The sequence below is a fragment of the Nannobrachium achirus genome, assembly GCF_963921795.1.
Source record: "Nannobrachium achirus genome assembly, chromosome: 7".
Taxonomy (NCBI): domain Eukaryota; kingdom Metazoa; phylum Chordata; class Actinopteri; order Myctophiformes; family Myctophidae; genus Nannobrachium; species Nannobrachium achirus.
The window spans coordinates 34,609,600-34,633,855 of record NC_137816.1 but is presented as its reverse complement, the minus strand read 5'-3'; the positions used below and the strand labels follow the sequence as shown (position 1 = coordinate 34,633,855).

Sequence of the window (24,256 nt, the reverse complement as noted above, 5' to 3'; positions counted from 1 at the left end):
GGCCGTCCACCTCAATGTTATGGGATGACTATTGTGTGCTCGTGGAGCCGTGATGATGACAAATCAGCGTGGATTTTCGTCTCCGGACATCCGGCCATTCTACTCGGTAATGTACTCAACGTTACAGTAATTTATTACTTTTTGCGCGACATCACGCATTTGGCACTGTAAGTACTCTAGTACTTATTGCGTGACATCACGCAAATGGCACTAGATGAGTTAAGTAATCAGTACAACATAATACAATTCCAGGTACTGTATATGTCATATGCATTTTGACAACTAGCCAAGCAGCTTTGGGCGCTGTCCCATTTTCTACAGCCTCTGCCTACACTGAGTGCACAATAATGTTGCATGAAAAAAAAAAGCCATCAGCGCTGGACGCATGGACGTGGATAAACAGACACAGATATCCAAACACACCAGAGAACCAACCAACCAGCCACTGTGGGATTACTAATGGGTTGCACACCAAGTCACCAAGTCTAGTACAATGACCTCAACCCCAGTGAGTTCACGTGACCCAAATACAGCACATATGCACAGTGCACACTGCACCGCCTGGTTCTAAGCTAAAGTGCTGCCTTCATATCGCTAATGATATTTTTGTGTTAATGAATGCATATTTTTAGAGCAGTGCCTCGGTAGGTCATACACTTGTAGGCAACATGGGCATTTGTTTAACATTTAATATTAAAATCAGTGGAGAGAAATGAATGTGCTTTAAATAGACGTGGCGAGTGTATATGTGCTTTACTTAACTTGTATCTTTCATCATCTTTCAATGTATCTTTTTCTGGATCTGCCGCTGAAAGCTAAATTGGAAAATATTAAATTTGATAAAAAAATTAAAAATAATGAATGCTATCTCACTTGGAGAGTTAGTCTAATCCTCTTTGGTATTAAAAAAAAGTAATAGTTCTCTCCATGACACACAGTAAAATCCTCAGTGTTAACTCTGAGAGTGTCAGTGTACAAATGGAACCAACTGGACCCAGAGTCCAAGAGTGCAGTTAATACTCCGGATTTTGCAGTGTGATAAGTATTTTCAAGTTGAGACGAACCCTGAAGATATGAAGAGACAGATAGACATGAAGCTCTGGACAAAGGGCTGCAGCACCAGCCCCCCGAACACCCCGCACCCCGAACTGACCCCCCCCGGACCCCCCCTTGCCCTCCCATCCCCCGGCTGTGTGTGAAAGTCCAGCTGGCGCAGTGACAGCCGTGGCAACTCAACACGCCTGCATTACAGCCCACATATTGTTTATGATATGGGGCCTGCCATCAATTTGCATCCTAAAGTGAACATGGCGCATGCATGCGCACACGCTGGCACGCGCACGCATGCACGCACGCACGCACACACACGCACACACACACACACACGCACGCACGCACGCACGCACGCACGCACGCACGCACGCACACACACACACAATTATATGATAAAAAAAGAAATATGTTTTTTTCTGCAATTTATACTATGTCAAACACCCCCCTCCCTCCAGCCACACACACACACAGACAAACATACTAGTGCCCCCTAACACACACACGTGCGCACATACACGCACGCACGCACGCACGCACACACAGAGAGAGACACACACACACACACACACACACACACACACACACACACACACACACACACACACACACACACACACACACACACACACACACACACACACACACACACACACACACACTTATAAATTGCAGTCACATCCCCCTGCTAGTAGGGGATGATAATTGCGGACGGCCAATAAATTACTAGTGCCTCCACATCAATTATAAGCATCACGTCTGGCAATGAGGAAAATGAGATCTTGTGACAAATTTCATGAGGCTTGGCTGCCCAGCAGCCTTTCTTAACATGCTACAGATAGCAATCCCTTATCTAGCCTCTGTAATGGGGAGCTACGGATAGAGAGATGGAGCCGCGGCCATTTAATTAAAAAGCTGGGGGGGTGGGGGTGGGGTGTAATTCATTGAAGAGGCCCAGGAAGGAGACAAAGCCTTTGTCTTCAATACATATTTCGCTCTGCATTGTCACTCATCAGGGACCCAGCTTGGATCTCGCTTGATAGCAATTCTGCCTTTTTTTCTCCCCCCCTCCTGCGTCTTTCCACTATTTCTCTCTCCCTCTTTGCCCTCTTCTTGCCTTGTTTTTTATTTCCCTGGAGCCCACTGTAGTGTTTTCTCCACTGGGGCTCTGCTCCGGTGTTTTTTTACGAATGACTGCGGCGGACGGACAGTGGCACTGAATGAAATGGCCCCTGCACCTAATCGTATTCCCACCTGGGGAGTGCGGGGCGAGGGCGGAGACTTCAAGCGCGCGCAGCAATGAGGATTTATGGCAGACAGGGAGACAGCAAAATAAAACACCGAAAGGGATGGCCCTTAAATCTCATTCCCGCCGCAATATTCATTGCAGTTGCAATCGGGTGTGCTGATAGAGCGCTGAGGGGAAGGAAAGGGAAAAAAACGACTGCTGCGTTCAAATTATGGCTGTACTCTCTACTAATATTTAACATCATTAGAAAATCATTAGAAAACCATCATAAAACCTGGGATTATGACCAGAGCATTAAACACAATGATTATTCAGTGTGTTCTTTTCCTGCTTTGCCTTGGAAATGAGATTTGCTCTGCTGCTGCGTTGCAGGGGAAAGTACGAATATTTTTCATAATTACTATAACATTTGAAAAAACTTGGCCTGCATGAATTACTGTACCATTATGCGATTGTGTTTTTCTCACCCAAAAGCAAAAGTTTCCAAGAGAGGCTTTGCATGTGATTGCATTAATGCAATTTCATGGCAGCATTAGCAGACTAATTCAAATATTTCTCAATTCCTCCACCTTAAAAACCATTACCCATCATGTAGGCGGCAGAGGGGGGTAGACAGGCAGTATGCACAAGCATTTCCAGGTAGAATTAATGTTTATGATCCTATGGTTATTACTGTATCAACACTAGCAGCAGCACAGTCTAGCAGGATGGAGAGGAGGAGGTGACATGAAGAGGCTGTTTTGTTCCATCTACTGCAAGGGTTGGAAGCAGTCTTAGCAATACCACATCACACAACAAAATAGATTCAAAAGGATTCAAATGGAGCAAGAAAGTCGTTTTAATGGCATGTCTAGTTTTTTGAGGCGGTTTGTCAGAGATGGAGTGATGCACTACTCCACTGGAAGAAAGGCAGGGCCATAAAATGTCAGAGTTGAGTCTTTAGTTTTTGGGCTTTTCTCGGCAGCCCCATTATCAAGAGCAGCCATCAGCACAAAGATAAAAGATCCTAATGGAGCTGCCCCTGGTGGAGATGAAAGGTGCAGAGATGGCACACTCTGTTATGAATCCCTAATGCAGCCCATGTTTCTTTAGGGAACAACCCACTCTCTGGCCCCTTTCACAGGCCTCCCCGCTGGGGGCCCGGGCAATAAAGGTCTCCTATTCCTTGTCGCCGAGTGTTAAGGTAGTAACCCCATGACCCTGCCCTCAAAGGCTTTTAAAGCCATCCCAAGGAGGCATGCAGAGATCGGAGTAGAGCATATCCAACCTCCTCTCTGATTCAATCTACGCTTGGACAATGGAAGCTCAGCAGTGGTGAAGTTGAACTCCTTAAAATAATACTCCATGACATCATCGGATTTAATGGTCAATGTTGAGTGCTGTTATTCAAATTAATGGCAGACACAATTACTAAAAGAACCAATAGAGAGCATAACTCTTAGCTAGCTATACATTCTAAATCATCTAGCTATCTTTGAAGTAAAGCGCACAGAAGACGTAAATCTTTTCCATATGTTCAGATGGTATTCAAATTTTCTCATAGGTGTGGACTGTTTCTTTTTTCTTTCTTTTTTTTCCAGAAGAAGCGGGGTTAACCTCTTAACAGGTCTGGGCCCGCCGGCGGGCCCGCCGGCCGTATTTAGACAAACAATCACGTTTAGACAAGCCTCTGTTTCACTTGCATTGCCAAGCTGTATACCATTTTAAAGCTAAGATTCTTGTGATTCCGAATCTGCAAACGATTTGATTATAGCCCCGAAACTCACGCCGCAAACAACGTAGAAGTCCGACATAAACAAACAAACAGCAGCGCTCCGAACGTCAGTATTTTTACAAACAATCACGTTTAGACAAGCCTCTGTTTCACTTGCATTGCCAAGCTGTATACCATTTTAAAGCTAAGATTCTTGTGATTCCGAATCTGCAAACGATTTGATTATAGCCCCGAAACTCACGCCGCAAACAACGTAGAAGTCCGACATAAACAAACAAACAGCAGCGCTCCGAACGCCATTATTTTGACAAACAATCACGTTTAGACAAGCCTCTGTTTCACTTGCATTGTCAAGCTGTATACCATTTTAAAGCTAAGATTCTTGTGATTCCGAATCTGCAAACGATTTGATTATAGCCCCGAAACTCACGCTGCAAACAATGCAGAAGTCCGACATAAACAAACAAACAAATATTGATAAATCTGCTGCTACTCACGTTTAGAGTTGGATTGTACTCCAACAACATCATATATTTCCACAACAAAGATGTTCTTGTGTAGAGGAAGGGTAAACATTATAAAATCCATGGCTGAAGTGAACTACAATACCCAAAAAAACCTGCGTAACAGCTCTTCTTGACGTGCGTAAATGCTCAGCAGCGCACCCGAGCGCACCGAACGTCAGACCAAGAGTGTTAGGGCTGTCATTAAAATAAATACATTAAATAATAATAATAATAAATATATAAAAATAATAAAAAATTAAAATAAAAAAATCCAGTCTATTAGCCCTTTTTTGACCTTTTTATATGATATATGCAAATGTCTCCAAATGAAAACGCATAAACATACACTTAGTAAAACATGTGTAAAATATTCATATTTTGTAGTTTTATCATGTCCTTTGAAATTGGGCTAGGTAAGGCTTCAAAATGTGTCCACATTGTGTTTTTCAGCTCCTATATGATAATAACAGTGTTATACAGGCATCTATTTACTGAAAATATTTAGGCGAGGATTAAAAACCTGCTATTCCAGTAAGTTAAAACTTGCATTACTCAATGTCAGTTGCACACACAGTGATTATTTATTTCTGGGTAAAACTTCAAAATGTTTTCTTCAAAATGAGACCATGCCCAATGCATTACTCCAAACGGTTTAAAAACAACAATCAATTTACTTTGGGTACGCTGTGTATAGGCGTTTTTTGCAAATTATACAGGATTGTTAACAGGTTAATATAGGAGCATTCTCCTTATCAAGTCTTTTAGAGTAATTCAACTGACACTGATGAGAATCAATGTTCTTTTGAATGTATTACTTGGCAGAAATCGAGGCTTTTGTCCCTTAAACTTTGCCCACCAGAAAAAAATTATACCCTTCGAACAACGGCGAGGTGAAAATATATAGAGTGAGAGAGAGTGCAAGTCTTCTCTCCATTCTCTTTCACAGAGCCAAATGGATTCTGAGCACTTAATGCATTAATCAATCAATATCTTTCACTGTACATCAACAACGCGACCAAGTTATGAATGACCTTTGCAACAAAAAAAGGACACTTTAATGCACACAAGATTGCTCGTAGCTTAGTAACTTGGGCCCCGGTTTTTATCACGCATGATTACACCTTCACAAGGCAGAGAGCCATTAACAGTGCACTAAATATGACAAGGTTAGTCGTTATTCAATTTGCACATTGATGGTCCAGGACATAACCTGCAGGCTGTCACTCAGTGGCCTCTTTCATCCAGCTGTTTATAGTACATTTACCAAAGTATTATTCTGGAAAGTAATTCAATAAATGTGTTGTTCACATTTCTTCTTTCCTTGAATGAAATGAAAGCATCACAAATACAAAATAACTAAGTAATAATGAATGAATTGATAATTAATTAATAATACATTGAGGAGACTGGGTCATCAGTGACAACATACACTGCACAGAGTTGGTTTTGAGAAGATATCATTATCATAGCACTTCTTTATGGAGTGACTCAAGTATGTCTGCTAATTTACAAATGTTCCGATCTTAACATCAATGAACGAGAGTCCACCATCTCCTTGAACCATGATAAGTATTGGGGTACAGTCTAAAGTATGCCTCTCGATAATCATTTCAGTGTTACACCTCTGAAAAGACACAACTACAAAACATACAGTACAAAGGCTGTATAGATTTACCATAAGCAATATGCTCAGTCAAATAACCATACTGTATCTACCAAGAGTTGTTTTTTAATGATAAAAGTAAAATAAAAAATAATTTAATTTCTGCTTCAATGACTTATATATGATGCAAATCTTTCCTTGCAAGCCCTTGTGGCAAGACTAGCTCTTAACTTACTGAGCAATCAATTCCAATAATTTCTCATTAAATGACTGGCTTCATGAAATCAGATAACAGACACACGTACTGTATATAGAGAAACCGTTCTTGGGGGGAAAATAGACTGCAGACAACGCATGAAAAAAGGTGCTGTCACTGTTTTCTTTTTTTATGGGGATAAGATGGAAAGGGGAGTGACTGAGGTGATGTGATTGGGGAGGGGGGTATCTTTGCCGTGCCTCTTCCTGAGCATGGTGGAGGGTGGAAGTGAAGCGTGGAAGTGGAGCGTGGAAGTGAAGCGTGGAGACAGAGTGGAACGGACAGGAGCTGACTGCACAGAGAGACAGAGAATAGAAGAGCCCCAGAGCCAGGAGCAAAAACTAATGCTTTTGTGGTGGGCGCACAAAGACTCCTGCAAAGTGACTGCAGAGGGCCCTTAAACAAAGGAGACATCGCCGTGGCGGTGACTCTCCCCCACCCAATTAGATTCTCTGGCCCCTTTTTACATAACAAAAACCCGGGTCCAGTTTTCCTAATTCTGGCTTTGCTATAATATATGCCAGCGATTCTCAACCGTTTTAATTTCAAGGACCCCCGGCGTGATATGCATTAGGATATGCATCTACCAGTGCCATTCGATACAATTTCTATCTCTGGGACCACACTGTAAAACCCTCAAAGTAAATTTTACTCTGAGAGCAATTTGTATATTCTAAAATGTACAGACCCGTAAGGGCCATTTGGTTCCTAACTATGAATGATAGCTGGGGACCTCCAAGAAATCACTCAAGGATCCCTGGGGGTCCCTGGAACCCATGTTGAGAACCAGTGAAATATGCCACAATTTTATTGGCTCCTAGTGTTAAAGGCACCAACTAGGACGTTTTGCACCGCTGGTCTGTCTGGTAGATTGACAACGACCTGCGATATGGATTCAAACACCTGCACTGTGTTCACAATTCTGCATGTCTCACACAAATATGTGCCCCGTCTCAACCTTCTCAAGTGCTTGAAATATTCAACATATACACGGGAGTAACTCATTTCCAAAACACCCCATCACTGGACAAATACTACGTGTTAATATCCCCACAGCAGGGCTAATGTTCTAATGTTGTTCAAATGTTGTATTACTATTATTATTATTATTATTATTGAGTGATTAATTTTTTAATAGTCATTGGTTTGCCAATCATTTATGACAAAGGTATCTCAAAATGTGATGAGGCTCTCTAAGAGAACACTGGACTGAATTATAATTCATCCCCATCCCCCATCAGACGCCATTTGTCACTATTTTAATATTCAGATGGTCACAAATAATATAATGTCACAGACACACACCTCCCCCACATATAAGGTCACTCACAAGACAATGGGCCAGTGCTTTAAGGGGCTTTGCGAGGTGCACTGGGCCCTGCTTCCTTATTTTATTTTCAGCACCAATAAATGCTAAACTACAGGTGAACAGTGCCCTGCAGTTGTTGCTTTCACCTGCATTAGCAGCTAGCCTAGCTAGCGTTTTTCAAAGCCTGACAATAATCAACCAAGATGTTGTAAAAATCTGTTGTCTGCTACAGACAGTGAGAGACATAATGCAATTTTAGTTCAATTACTTAGTAAGTACTGATTCCTTTCCCAAGAGCAATTACTTGAGAAAAAAAAAGAAAAAAAAAAGAAGATGATGCAAATCAGAACGTAGTATGAACAGTTCTTTGTCTAATACATAATATCAAAATGTATTTCTAAAGCCTGATTTGATGCGATGCGTTGTGAGCCTGTAGATCTGCTTTTTTCGGCATGTGACTCCATCATAAGATGGGGTATTAAACAGTAGATTAAGCATAAGCATAACCAGAGTCCACCTGTATCACAGATAGGACAACATTAAAACTTCAAAAATAAGTGCATGAGACCATCAGCCTCCTGAGAGGAAAGAAAAGGAGAAAATCTTTTTATAGCAGCACTTGGTCTAGTGAAGCAGCACAACTCTAAAGAGGGTCCGAAATTGCGTGTCCTTTCCTCTTGACTGTGCAATGCAGCTGAATTGACTCGATATGCTGGGCTCTCCTGTATGCTTACTGAGCAAGTAGCATGAAAATTGACCTTTGCTTGCTTTCTAAACAGTGGATTATTCATCTTAATGCTTCAAATTGGTCAGGGTGGGTTTTTCTGCTGTTTCCAACATATTTCCCTTCTCTCTCTCCTGTTGCTCTTTGTGTCATTTAAATTCAGTTTTAAACTAAAAACAAAAGTGCTTTACATAACACAGGGGTCAACAAATAACCCTGCCAAACGATAAAAGGCATAAAACCCTTGAAAACTGCCGCAGGATTTGGAAGTCATCAGCCAATGACTGCATAAGCAGTAACTATTTTATAGGCAATGTGTTAAACAAGGACAATGGGAAATTATGAAAACAGACTTATGACTTTATCTCAATAGTTTCTTAGTATGAGCAGAATACAACTTTCAGAAAACAACCTTTGTTCGGTGGCAAAATTAGGCTTTGGCACATGCTGCATAAACCACACGTCATGGACACCACAAAGATAGAAGCAGCATCCGGTGATGCCAGCTCTAGTTATTTGCATTTTCCCCCCCTTTGGTTGATGGTAGAGAGAGGGGAGACAACATGCAAGGCCTCATCCCGCTTCAAACTGGTGATGTTGCAATTAAATGGCTGATGGTAACAGGTCATCTACCAGTGTAACTTTTGCACTTTTATACAACTGTTTATTTTAACCACACTGTTTATTTTAACCACATGAACCCTAGCATCCCTATTCTGTGGTGAAAATAGCAGATGTACAAGGTCACAACGCGTCATTTTGTGAGTTTGTCTGCTATTTTTGCTGAATATATTTGGTGTAGAGGGAAACAAGGAACCTAGGATAGACTGCTGGGGGACTCCTGTCAATGAAGTATATAATAGGGTTTAAGTGGTTTAAGTTGGTAGATTGGGCACGAGGAAGACGTCTTACATATTCTTAAAATGCTTAGCTAACATGAAGTAGTATTGATGAAATAGGGATGTTGTTGTTGGCTTCCCCTTCGCCCTCCCAGGTCCACAGGATGGTGACAAAGCACTACCCAAGCGGCAACAGCAAAGTAATAAAGCTGTAAATTCGCTGTCGCCGTATACTACACTGGAGGCAATATTGCCATTATATGAAAATTTAACGTTCGTTATTCCATTGGAGTCCTATGTTAAATGTCTTAGATCCTCAGAGTTGCTTCAAGCAAAATGATAATTTTTGTTTTAAAATCTGCTTTGCTGGATGAGACCTCTACATTCATGTTCATTTACAATGCTAAACGCTTGGCCACTCTTTTCTCATTTTCTCTTAGCTAAATATCATCCATCAGTAGAGCCAGCCGGGCTCCTCTGGCCCATCTAAACAGGCTGTAGGGGAAATGTGTCCAGAGGCAGCTAATAAAATAGCATGGACAGAACAGAACAGAACAGTGGGTCTAGCCAGACAAAGAGACACTGTGAGGGCTATGCCTTCCATTGGACCAGGAGGGATACCATAAATCTGACACAGTCAAACAGTAGGAATGTCCAAGTTTGTCAAAAACAAATACCATTTTGTCTCAGATGGTGGCTGGGCAGAAGAAGGCTTGACATCTGGTTAAACAGAGTCAGACTGTGGGCATGACTGCGTTCAAATCCAGACTTCCCTTCTACAACAAACAGTGCCTTCACACGAACATCCCTGTCCAGGCAGTCGCCACCACACTGTGTTCTGCACGTAAACCTGTCTTATCTTAATAATATTGATCCACATCACTGTGCCGTTTTGTTTCAATTTCATAAAGAGATTCCCAGCAAGTCTGCCGAGGCAGGGTCCTGACCCCAAGGTGTTCTCTGATCAATGGACAGCCCTGCAACGAGCATGTCAGTCCTGGGACAGTCTGTGTGGCTGGTACCCAACCTGTCAGTGCAGGAGATAAATGGGCCAATAGTTGAGACATCCAGTGGATTGTCAAGCACCACTAGGCTCTGTGCATAACTGTAGCCCTGGCTTTGCCAATCAAGCATAGCAATGCTTGATCGGCACCAGTAGCAGATTTAAACCGGAAACAAATATGAAGGTGTGATTGCGGCCGCAGGGAGCTGTTAGTATCAAAACCTCCGCCTCATGTCAATCAGTCAGTCAGCCACGCCTCATGTCACACTCCATATATGGCCGTACTTATCCCTTTTATGGAGATCCCTGATGTCATCAATATTAAGCCCATGTCACGCTCCATAAAAGGCTGTCCTTTCCCATTTATGCCCATATATGGAGAGTCCCTGATGCCATCATTATTAATCCCATATCTGGGAATGCCCATATATGGACATATTGTGTCTATCTCATGTGGTCTGTCCCTTTTATGCCCATATATGGAGATCTCTTATGTCATCAATATTAAGCCCATATCTGAGAATGCCCATATATGGACATATTGCGCGACCTCTCCCTTAGGGTGAGGTCGCTTCTCCCCTTAGGGCGAGGTCGCTTCTTGCCCTTAGGGTGTCTTACTAGTACACAATATATGTGTTCCTGGTTCAAATCTACTGCCGCAACAATCAAACGTTGCTATGGGAAGTGAACCTGAAGCATGCCACTGTGGGGAAACCCGGGCTGCAGTTATGCACAGAGCCTATTATCCCTCTGTGGACTCCACCTGTGATGTCACACACAGCAGCCACCAACCTGTAATGAGTGATGAAGAATCAATGGCTGCTGTTCAGACAGGCCCACAAGACAATGTTAACAAGGTTCCTCATCACTGTCATTCATCTGACTGCTAGATCCTTTACGCCTTCGTAGGGCGAAAATAGCCACTTTACAAGCTTAGCAGGTAGTCTGCCACACGTTGTGAGCTTGTAGATCTGCTATTTTTTTTTTATGTTTAGAAATGTTGGGATTTTTTAAATGTTCACCTATAATGACATGCACAATACAGGGATGACAGTTTGGGAGTGGTAAAATTGATGGGGACTCTTCTTGCTAATGTGCCAAAAACTGAAACCTTGTACTGCACTTGCACATAACTTGACATAAGTGCAAAATATTCTACAAATAACCATCACCAAACATAGATGCATAGATGTAAATACTGAATGCACACACGCACGCACGCACACATGCACGCATACACACACGCACGCACACACGCACGCACGTACGCACGCACGCACGCACGCACACACACACACACACACACACACACACACACACACACACACACACACACACACACACACACACACACACACACACACACACACACACACACACACACACACACACACAGTTCTGTCTGCCAGCCATTCCTATTGTATCTATCAGAAAGCAAATAATGAATGGTAACATCTGTGCTAGTATCATCTGCCTTTATTCTAAAGGGGCCCTCAGAGGTTTCGTTCTGCTGTCAGCAAGGCTGATCTTCTCCACCAGATCTCATCCCCAGGACCCATCATGCCCTTTGATCCAGCAGCTCTCTTTAGGGGGCACGAACGGCTTTATTAAAAAACTGTAAATACAACTTTCCCTGCCTCAATTCAATAGTTCCCAAACTTTTGCCCTACTCCATCTCTCGTGTTGCCTATGGTCAAATTCAACTGCCTCCGTTCAACAACAACTTGACAACAAGTAAACTAATTCGCTGCCAACACTAAAACATACCAACGTGAAGCCATTGTGGAGTCTTTAGCTGTTTATTCGTTGTAGTTGGTAGACTACCTGGCAAACACTTGCACTACAATCAATGGCCGGGTTTCCCAAAGCGATTTTAGCCCATTGTATCTCACGCATGGTCGTAGAGACCTAGCCCTGACCGTCATGTTCCCGGGTTTACATGGGTTCGGGCAGAGCAACTTATTTGGCCCCCTACAACTACACTAACATTCAGATTTCACAAACAAAGTGCTTAATAAAGTCTAAATACGGTACGGCATTCTATAATTACCCGTATCCTCTGTGTTCTTTAATAAGAAGCCTTTTTATCCGATCGCTGTCTGTTTATTTCAATGGGGTTGGTGCGCATGGGGAACGCCAGGAAATACATGGGAAAACAGAAAGCGATCGGATAAAAAGGCTTCTTATTAAAGAACATGGAGGATACGGGTGATTATTGAATGCCGTACCGTATTTAGACAGGAGTGAGACGTTATTAAGCACTTTGTGAAATCTGAATGTTGGTGTAGTTGTAGGGGGCTCTGCCCAAACCAATCTAAACACGGGAACATACTGTAACGGTCGGGGCTTGGTCTCTACGACCATGCGTGAGCTACGATGGGCTAAAATCACTTTGGGAAACCCGGCCAATATCATAGATCAGAACAGGCTGGGCGTGTCAGATCATAATGTGTGCCTTAAGGCGAGACAAGCAAGTTGTTATGCAGAAATCTCTAACAAACAAATGCTGTAGCTACCAAACATCACCATCAGACCAACTCTGATCACAATCACATGTATGTGCACTTTAAGTGTGATTTTTATACAATACAATATATTTTGTCACAGACAGCCTGTTGTTATGGGTTTGTTTCACCATTATAGACACTGATAAGAGTCACACTAGACATCAGGCTAACATTTACAGGGACAGTATTCCTCCAAATCAAAACAAAATGGCTGCCACAGTTTAGTTCCTCTAATCCCATTAGCAGAGCCGGCCAGGTTGTGCACATTAAAATACTGTATGTGGCATTTAAATTCAACTTAGACTTAACTAAAATAAATAATTTAGAAAATCCACAGTTAAGCCACTGTTCAAAGAAATTATGTTTCTCTGCAATCAGGCTTTAAGTCCCAAAAAGTATCTACACTAGAAAAGATTAGCGCAGGCCTCTCTGTCTCAACCTGTTTTTTATAATTTTTTCCCTCAATCTAAAACACAAAGAATAATAAGACAGTACCATCAACAATGTTCAAACCCATCAAAACCATTCTCTTTTCGTCTCCTAATCTATTCTCCCTTCCCCTGTCTGCAACCACAGACTTCCTGACCTCAGCCGTGAATGACAGCCCCTATGGAGGCTGTGGTCACTCTGAATGAGTGACACGAGGGGCAGCAGGTCTGCTGCATTACCCCCTCCGTTCCCCTCCTATCACGACCGCTCCCGAGCCTGCAACCCAGCACCCCGCACAAACCATCACCACCTCCTCGACTCCAATATCCAGGAGCAAAGCCTCCGGGCCTGAAAATAGAACTCATTAACACGTTTAGTAAGTACAAATGAGATGACTGTCTCCTGATGGACTGTCTATCTTTTGGATCAGCTTTCAAGGAGAGTGTCTGGTAATGACGAGGGCGAGGGAAACCAATATTATAATGTGCCGCCGGGCTCCTCTCTCCTGGCGGCCCGTGCACCTCGTCAGTTGCGAGTGTGGGGGGATAAAGAACTGAAAATGGGCTTGATGACAAGGAGAGCCTCTCGCACCCATGCACCGCCCGACACTCCGTGCGCGGACACCTATGTGTGTGCTCATTTATGGGCGTGCAAAATAAAATCGAGTTCACATTTACACCCACGTGCCAGAAGTGACACTGAAAGCGCAAACAGAGCACACAACGCCGCACGGAGCACGCCGTGGACAAATATCGCCAAGCAAAAAGCTGTGTGTGTGTTAGGGTCCTAACGTGGATGGACTCTACTTCTGTCAGCTAATTTAGCCTGCTCCAAGTTTATTTTGGAAGGTAATAAAAGAACGAGACAATTTATCTTCCCTTGCCCAAGATCTTCCTCGCCTAATTCATCACTGATGTGGACCGCGCTCTCGTCCTCTCTCTCTCTCTCTCTCTCTCTCTCTCTGTCCTATATCTCCAGTTTGATGCTGGTGTTGCCACCGTCCAGTGGGCCAAATCTATTGGGCAGGCTGGCACAATAAGATGCAGACTTTGTTCACCTGTCAGCCAGGGGCCAGAGCTATCCACTTTTTACAGTGCTGGGGTCCTGTCGGGAGAAGCTGGACATAAGCCGGTTTGATTCATGGCCTATCCCAGAATAGAATGGTGGCTTTCTGGTCAATTTGCTATTGCAGGATGAGCCAGCAGAGGAATTCATACAGTGGCCATCTATAAAACAGAGGAGAGAAAAGGCTTCCTTGTATGAGTTAGGACACCAGGGTCATATGAATGCCACGGCACAACTGGAAAAATCTATAAAGCCATCATTTTGGCTTTTTTAATAAATGTCTAGCCTTCTCTAATATTTTCAAAATGAAAAGTAACGTATTTATGAAATTCCTGCCACGTTCTGTGGACAGCAAACAATTTCCTATGCTGCCACGATGCCCTTCGGCCGGGGATTAGAGGGCAGGCGTCTGACAGGAGCCTGACTGGGTTGCGGGCCCCCAGGGGCCCTCATCATCCAGGCCTGGGCAGGTCCCACCCTCATATCCATTCTGCATCACCAGGGCAATAACAGCCTTTATTAAAAGCGCATTGCAGCACTGTCTGTCTATGCAACTTACTTTCAGATTGGCCGTAATATGGCATGGAGAAGGGGTCTGGTGGTTAGAGGCTACAATATCCTGTTTCTGAGATGGTTTACTTTGCATTTTAACAAGCATGAATAAAGAAGGACATTCCAGAAATGGCTGCCGTCTGCTTTGCTCCTGCCTGTGGGAGCATGAGATGGATCTAAGGCTCCTGCACACACTCTGAGCGTGGCTCAGCTCAGCCCTGCTTTTACCTGGCTTCTGTAAATGTTAGCTCAGCCATGTCAGCCGTAGCTAGGTGGTAGATAGTGGAGGGGGGTTGTTATGCAGCATGAAAGAGCTCAAGATCTGTGAGTGATATCAAGTAAATGGAGGGGGCAAGCTTGTAGATCCTTGTCCCTTCCCCTTTTGACACATGTAGGCCAACCATGAACGTCAGTGCATGTTGCCAGGAATTGCGCAGATCCCCAAATATTTGAGTAATAATATATTGAGTAATGAGTACTGGCTTTTGTCTGTGTGCACAGCACTTGGATGCTTTTTATTTATTTTTTTTATTTTGTATTTTTTTGTATTAGTTTTGGTGGGTGGGGTCATCATAATTATGCATGAGGCATAGAGAGCTTGTGTGAAGTCAATGCCTCTTGCCGCTGTTGTCAGGACAAGCCTTGCTATTAAGTGTGTGACCCTGAAAGTGCACCCCTTTTAGTGAAACAAGCTGTGGGTTTCAAATTGTGCTCCACCATTACGGAGTAATTTGTATGCATCCTTTGGTCTCATTTCCATTTAACAATGTACACAGCACCACTGCCCAGTTTCCCAAACTGGTCATTAACAGAACTGCTGATTTGACGCAGCGGTTCTGAGATCTCAGGGTGTGGTTGGTGGGACCTGGCAACCGCAGAATCACTCAGCGATAACCCGATGGCCTAACCCTAACCAGCCATCGCCCCTAGCTTCCCAGGACCGTGTGCCCAGACAGACAGCAGACAGCGCTGCCTGGTGACTGACCAGGCGGCCCCAGAACCCCTGCCTCCACCCTTCTTGCCTCCCAGGCTCACAGACAAGGATTTCCTCCTGCGATGGAAGCCAAGCCGTCACAGGCCAGCGATCAAGGCTCTGCCATCTGTGACTGAGGCAGATTTACAGCAGGGGCTAATCCACACCGTCAGCTTCCTACACACACACACACACACACACACACACACACACACACACACACACACACACACACACACACACACACACACACACGTACGTACGTGCGTGCGCACCCGCACGCACACACGCACATACGCACGCGCGCGCGCACACACACACACACACACACACAAACACACATTCCGCACATTTCTCTCTCTCTCTGTACTCTCACACAAATTCACAAACATACAAACACACACACACACACACACACACACACACACACACACACACACACACACACACACACACACACACACACACTAATATCAAATGCTCACACACACACCGAATGTTTTTCTCAAACAACTCTTCTTCCATGTCCCCCACCTCCCCCAGGGTCTTATACTTCTGCTGGCAGAAGGGCATACACCCCGCGGTGCTATTTAACTTTGCCCTTTTTGGAGGCATGATCTCATTCTGCTCTGTGTTCAAAAAATAACTTTAGTGCCATTAACCGTTATGAAATGAGAAACCCCAATGTGTCATTGAGCTATATGCCCTGGTGAACATCACTCATAGGAAATAGTGTCATCATAATATGCTCAAGTGTCATGTGAGCTGTCACACACACACACACGCTCCCCAAACCTTGCCCCCCCCCCCACACACCACACACACACACTAACTGTCAGACACACACCCATGTGCTGTTTATCAAAGACACGCCAATGAGTTATAGCTACCTTCACTATTTATAACCTGACCCTAAATCTAGATTCCACCGCTACATGCCTTAGCCCTAAACCCTAACATCAACCCTTAGCCTAACCAATACTAACCTCTAACCTTGTAGCATAAAGAATCTTCACAAGTAAACACTTCCAAGGGGATTCAATAGTTGTAAAGGACATTAGGACCCTTCACCACTTAAACCCTATATACTTTGTTGACCCCAGGGGCCTGTCCTTCCTCGCCTCGCGACCTTGTAGATCTGCTATTTTTGCCTGTTTTCAGTTTTTATGACATGACCATAATTGGGACCCTAGGGTTCAAGTGGTTAAAGATAGTATGGATCTATCTCCTCTCTCTCTCTCTCTCTCTCTCTCTCTCTCTCTCTCTCTCTCTCTCTCTCTCTCTCTCTCATATACACATGCACACACACACACACGCGCACACGCACGCACGCACGCACGCACGCACGCACGCACGCACGCACGCACGCACGCACGCACGCACGCACGCACGCACGCACGCACGCACGCACGCACACACACACACACACACACACACACACACACACACACACACACACACACACACACACACACACACACACACACACTTGTATCCCGAGTATCTCTACTTGGCTTTATCTCTGTGTAGGCCAACTACTGTAGGACCACTATAGCGGACAGCGGCAGCTAGCGCAGCGCCGCAGTGGCGTCAGTTCAACAAAAGCTAAAGTATGGAAACATGACTGGTGTCTTGCACGCGCGCGAAGACACCAGTCATGTTGCCATACCTTAGCAACAGGCATGATGAATTTATTTTAAGAGGTACATTTTATTTTTTCCCCTGTAGCTATATGGTATGGCAGCTGCCATACCTTGCCATACCCAATTGACGCCTCTGAGCTAGCGCTGGTGTAGTGTGTTGGTTCAGGTCAGTATATAGGCTCTGTGGAGCGGCCTCTCCGTACAGGGCAGCTGTGCAGGGAGCAGCGTTCCACTGAGGCCTCCTTTGTATCGTGCCCCCCCCCCCCCCCCCCCAAGAGAAAGGGTTAAAGAAGACAAATGGAGGCCAAGTCACACAGAGCAACATGCCTAAGCAGCACTTTTTCAGTGGGGGCGCGGAATTAAAACAATGCATGCTTTTTATCCCTGCGTGGTCTAATTGGAAGGCATATTCATCTCCGCTGCCCTATAGCTCTCCTAGGACACTCAACCCAGGGGAGAGACAGTGCTACTGTACAGGGAGGTGTGCAGAGAATGTTAGAGAGGCAGGGGGGGGCTGACATTTCAAAAACGGCCTTTTGGTGCTGCATTCAAGTTCAGGAGAGTTTGGACAACGCAATTCTCTTGAATGCAGCCGGCATGGAAAGAGGTCTTTTGCATTTCTTTAACCATAGTAAAAAATGCATTTTTACACTTTTTACAGACGGATAAAAGAGCAGGGGCTCAAGCCCCCATTTGATGTCTATGTGTGCACGTGCCTGCTACTGTACATGTGGACCACATACCTGCCTCTGTTTTCTACTCACTGGGAGCTGGCTGCACAGTAAAATATGGAGTGTTCATTTAATTAAATTTGACTGTGTACAGTGTGTGATTACACAGACCAGTCTGGAATCCTCCCTGCTGTCATTCCATCGTCGTTATGTCAATTACGCAAGATCAACAACTCAAGACTCACTGGAGGAATACTCAGGGTTCTTTCTTCTTTTAACCACATTAACCCTGCTGGTGTCCCTATTCTGGGCATGTCATTATAGGCAAAATTGTTTCAAACAATAACAATGATTTGCAAAACATTTCAAAATGTTTTAACAATAGCAAAAATAGCACACCCTCAAGCTCACAATGTCGTAGATCTGCTATTTTCACTTTTCGTCGCAGAACTAAGTATATAGTGCAGAGGTCTTCAACAGGAGTCCGGGACCCTAGGGGGTCCTCAGAGTTACTACAGGGGGTCCTCCAAATCTTTGAGTGATAGAAACGTTTTTCTCCTTTTTTATATTAACAACTTGAACCCTAGCATCCATATTCTGAGAACTTTAGCCAAAATGGCAGATCTACAATATCACAACCTCGTTGTGAGCTTGTAGATCGGCTATTTTCAGCAAAGAGCTTTGGTGTAGAGGGGAAAAAGAGCAGACTAAGTACAGAGTGAAAGGTACACTGACGATTGGGATGTCAAACAATGAAACTATGTAGAATCTATGAAAAGGTTGTGGGGGTCCCTGCTTCATCTGTCTCTCAACTAAGGGGTCCTTGACCTGAAGCATGAGGTCAAGTGAGCATGTCTGTGACAGTACACTGCTCCGCGCTCAGGAGTTAGCTTAGCGCAGGAGGCCCACTGGGACCGTGGGCTCGTATCCCAGCACCTAACACCAGCAGTGCACTGCTCGCTGGCTCACACAGCAGCAGGCTGGGGAATTACTGTCTAGCTGACCCAGAAATCCAGGGCCAACTTTGTTTTAACAAGCTGGGGAACCTTCCACCACTTTAGCAACTCTGCCTTGACCACAAAAAAGAGCCCTGTGCCTCAGAAGAGCTAGTGGGGAGGAAATTAAATATTACACTGAGAGGGAACGGTCCAGCCCCGGAGGCGCTGGCGGGGGCCTGAGGTACACCGGGGCAGTGGATGGTGCTGGGACAGGAGAGAGAGAGGGGGGAGGGGTGGGGGGGCAGTTTGGGAGAAATGGGGTGGAGCTAGAAATTTCCAACGTTAATGCTCCCTGATGAAGAGGTATGTTCATTATCAGCGTAATTCGATCAAGATGCTCAAATGGGAAGAAAAAGGCTGACATTCTTTATTACACACTTCATTTCATTTAACGGACCTTTAAAAAAAGAATTTGGGGGGGGGGGGGGGGGGGGGGGGGGGGGGGGGTTTGAAAGGGCAAAGGAGTGAGGAAACTTGGCCTGGCTTTTAAAGGGTATATCGGAGGCCGTCCAACTACTCTTGGCTGTGCCCATTTTTTTCTTTTTTTTTACCCTGGCAGAGTGGGCATAGAGGATGCTGGCATGTACGGCTACAAGGAACTTCCGTGTGTAATAGCATCCACAGCTACTGAGCAGACTAGTGGCTGTGTACTCACTGCTTATGACAGGAAAAACTAAACGTTCACAATCATGAATATAGACCACAACTAACCCCTGGACAACAATGTGGTTATGAACTGTGAGCGATTCTGGAGATTGATATTAATATTAAAGCCCAAAATATCACACCTAAAGCCCTTACAAGGGAAATGCTCATTCAGACACATTCAGTCAACACCCATTGACAACTTGAGTAATGGTCAATCATTTTCATATTTTGCGGTGTCTGTTAGTTATTTACTGGTGGATGAGGTCTGGCCATGTTATGTGGAGGATTATTGCAGTTTGATGTGACTCAGCAGGAGAGCAACCATATGTGTGTGTGTGTGTGTGTGTGCGTGTGCGCGCGCGCGTGCGTGCGAGCGTGCGTGCGAGGGACAGAGAGTGTGCATGCACGTGCGTGCATGCACGTGCGTGTGTATGTACAGTATGTATGTATGTATGTATGTCTGTGCGTTTACTACCCACACACAGCCCCACTGCAGGGGCCCATTACCTAAAGCTAGATTCACTGACTTGTTTACAAACATGGGCATCCATTAACGAACATCAAAGCTTAGAGAAGAGAATAAAAGAACAAAAATGCATATTTATATAGCTACAGTATATCTATATATCTATATATCTAAATTTATATATTCATACATATACTGCACATATAACATGATTATTTGCAAACCACACGAGAACAACTACTGTGCTAAACAGATGCAAACACTAAATCCCCAACCCCCAACCCTTTTAACCTAAATGGCCCTTCTTCTTGCCTTTGCATGTTCACTTGTCCACTGTACTGTAGTCATTAACATATTTGGAGTGCAGCGAGCAGAAAGCTTAATTGTCCCTAATTGCTCGGCTAAATATGTTCTCTAATGATTTGCTTCAGATCTGTGACTGCCTTTTGCGCAATTTCCCGGCTGCTGGCTTCATTATCCCTGCCTCCTTGGAACAAAGCGTCTTCACAAGCCTGTTTTTTTTTTCTTCTTCTTCTACAGAGCACATGCAGTGTGTGTGTGTGTGTGTGTGTGTGTGTGTGTGTGTGTGTGTGCGTGTGTGTGTGTGTGTGTGTGTGTGTGTGTGTGTGTGTGTGTGTGTGGGTGTGTGTGTGTGTGTGTGTGTGTGTGTGTGTGTGTGTGTTAGGGCAATGGTGGTTCTCTCTCTCATAGAGGGACACACACAATAGAGCCCCTTTGTCAGGGCACAGGAGTTAAAGTGATTAGAAAACCAAATCTCTGCTAAGAAAGACTGTTAATTGACCGCAGCCCACGCCGTCTAATCAGTCCAGAACAAATGAGAAGTGTGAGGCTTCAGTGTTTCAGCCGTGTTGTTGCTGAAGCAGCTGTGGGACTACTTAATTCCGTCGCTGTCGGGCAGAAACCTCGTATCTCCAAGTTTCAAATTTGTACGTTCTTTCGCAAAGTAAAGCCCTGCTTCATCACACAAGGCCGTCGCACAAAAGTAGTGAAAACAGCTGATCTACAAGCACACAACGCCTCGCGATGCGAGGCGTTGTGTGCTTGTAGATCGGCTGTTTTCACTAGTTTAATACATTTTTTAGATGATGAATACGAAACGAATAGTTTTGGGACATACAAGGTTTTCACCCGACAACGACGATACGTTTTCCCCTTTTTTTTAAGTTGTTACCTCTGTCTGTGTGTTTTATAAATATTTATTGTTTAGTATGTGAACTGTCACAGCTTTTCCGTATCTCTGTCTCTAACGCCTGACACTGTGGTTCTATGGGTTTGTTGCTCTGACATCACATCAAGTTTTGGAGATATGAGTTTTCCACCCGACAGAGGCGTTGTGTTACTGTTGTTCTTGCTGCTGTTGGCTCCTCCTCCTGTCCGACATTAATGGTGTGTTTCAACAATATGTCTTTAATGGCTGCACAGGAGTCAGGCCAGTGCTCCAGCTCCCATTACACAGTAAAATCCCCAGTGTTCATTTCACTCACAGAGTGTACAAATGGAACCACATGGACCGGGTTCAAGCAAGAGTGAGGATTTTCTGCTGTGTAGAGCAGTGGTTCTCAACCTGTGGGTCGGGACCCCCAGGGGGGTCTCCACATTATTTTAAGGGGGTCCCCAGATGATTAACTTAATGTGCAACATTGTTTTCTCACTCAACAGTAAACAAACCAACATAAAATGTAAGTGTATAGCACATTTTCTAAAGTGACAATTGAAGGACTTTTTAATACCTCTGATATGACAAATTAAACATTGTTTGGCCAAATAGTCAAATATTAGAGGCAGACATTGTGAAAATAGCTCTTAGTGCTCGTCAGGGTGGGGGGGGTCCCCTGTTAAAATATGATTATTTTGGGGGTTGAGGCCTGAAAAGGTTGAGAACCACTGGTGTAGAGGAGGCAGGGTCACTGCTTCAAACGCTAGCAGGAACAACGTAGCAGAATATTTTGTGCCGATAATATCAAAACAATTTGCATGTCAAAATGTGCAACACAAAATGTGTGTGTGTGTGTGCGTGCGTGCGTGCGTGCGTGCGTGCGTGCGTGTGGTGCGTGTGTGTGTGTAATAGGGCAGCGTGGGTATGTTTGAGAGGGCGTGTGTTTATGTGTTTTGAGGAGACCGAAGAGTGGCACAGACAGAGAGACCAAGCGATGAAGATATACATACAGGTACAGAGGAGAGACCGAGCAACACACACACACACACACACACACACACACACACACACAGAACGAAGAAGATCTTCCACTTGTCTGACCTGTATCCGACGAGGGGCATTTACGAATGGTGAAGATGGTGCTGAGCTCCTCTTCCTCCTCTGGCAAGCCTTTCTGCAGGCGCTGCAGCTTCCTGAGGCTCTCGCTGCGCTGGTGCTTCATAGAGCGCACATGCTGAATCAGATTGAGCTTGGCCTTGGTCGAGTAGTTACACAGCACACAGTGGTAGTAGCACGCATCGCCCTCCACCGCGTGCTCATGCTGCTGCAGGTGCTGTGGGAGGAGAGACAGGCAGAGAGATAGAGAGAGAGAGAGCAAAAGAGAGAGAGAGAGAGAGAGAGAGAGAGAGAGAGAGAGAGAGAGACAAAGAGAACGAAGGGTGATTCTTCCAGATGGCAGAAAGCTGGCTAGCGGGCTAGGCACCACACACAACCGAATCACTTTCACTCACACGGTTGGCAAATGAACAAATCAATTCCTAATCACAGTTTCGTTGTTTAACACCCAGGTCTCTTCCACTTCAGGACAACTGTTTGGACTGCGCACTTTGTCTGTGCGGGTATCTGTATCAGTGGGCTAACAGGACAGGAGAAGCCTGGGGGGGAGGCGCGGCGCGGGGTCCTGGGGGGGAGGGGAGGGGGAGCGAAGCAGGCGAGACTCACACATCAGCCACCCTTCAGAGGCCGTGGGTCTGCAGCCTTGCAGACGGAAGGGAACATTGATCCCCTTCACTCAACAGAAGCCTCCCCGTCTCTGAAAAGGAAACTCCAAACATCTGCCTGTTTCACGCATGGGATGCTAAATATTGATCACAGCGAGCCAAATCCTCGCTCCGCGGCGGAGGGAGAGAGGCAGAGTCAGGCTGTGCAGAGGCAGGTGTGTGTGTGCGCGTGTGTGTGTGTGTGTGGGGGGGGGGGGGGGGGGGGGGGGGGGTACATTCTGAGACAATCTGGAACATTCCACAACAGGAGGACAACCTTCAGCGAACAGGAAATCAGCCTCGGTATTGACCTGTCAACCCCTGGCACTTCCTCCGGCACTCGTCAGCCCGCGGGCCACCCTCCAGCTCGCCCTCCACGGTGTCACGCCCCACAGTGACACCCGGCACCCCCGTGGCCTCTGCTCACACCGCAGAGCTCCAGTCTAATTACCTCCTGCGTGGCTCAATCAATGATGCAAGGCCAACACAATATGGCCGGCTCAGGCGAGTGCAGCGGTAGATATTGACCATTTATCCTAAAGTATCACACTGATTGTTTCTGCATGTTTACAATGAGGGCGCCCAGGCGCCGCGTGGCCACTTGTCTCATGCCTGTCATGTGCCGCTCCCGCATCAAACTCTGCGGCCGCGATCAATGTCCATCATCAAAAGTTATTTTCCTCTTTCTGTTCTAATTAGACGATTGATTCTCTGTCTGGATCCAACAAAGACCCGGCCTGGCATGCAGGGTCTGGGCCGGTCAGGTAGGAAATTCATTTCATTTCCTCAAGCAAGAGCAGCTTTATTTTATTTATTACTATTTATAATTGTTATATGAATTTTAACATTGATATATATACTGTTATGTTTAAGGTTACAATCACTGGGATCAATATATAATAAGGTTAGAACAATGTTATAATACAGAATGCATTGCAACGTGCACACTAAATGTAATGTAAATATAAAAAGTATTAGAAGCTGTTTTTCAGTGAGTGGGAAAGCAAATAACTCGATTCATAACCGATTCATTTTGAAATTGAAAGAAATGTGCAGCAATGAGTCAGGCCCAACACAGACAATGCACATACAGACATTTATACTCAATCTATTA

The 24,256-nt window shown here is 44.9% G+C and overlaps 1 protein-coding gene across 1 annotated transcript in view; it reads right to left on the bottom strand.

The window, feature by feature from the left end:
- The window catches only part of zfhx3b (zinc finger homeobox 3b), a gene marked incomplete at both ends in the record, with an annotated part of 122,956 nt that overhangs the window by 53,628 nt on the left and 45,072 nt on the right, over positions 1 to 24,256 (bottom strand). The window contains one exon of the mRNA XM_080729776.1: positions 22,484 to 22,715. Coding sequence (XP_080585902.1) covers positions 22,484 to 22,715 — 232 coding nt within the window. The remainder of the gene's footprint in view (positions 1 to 22,483; positions 22,716 to 24,256) is intronic.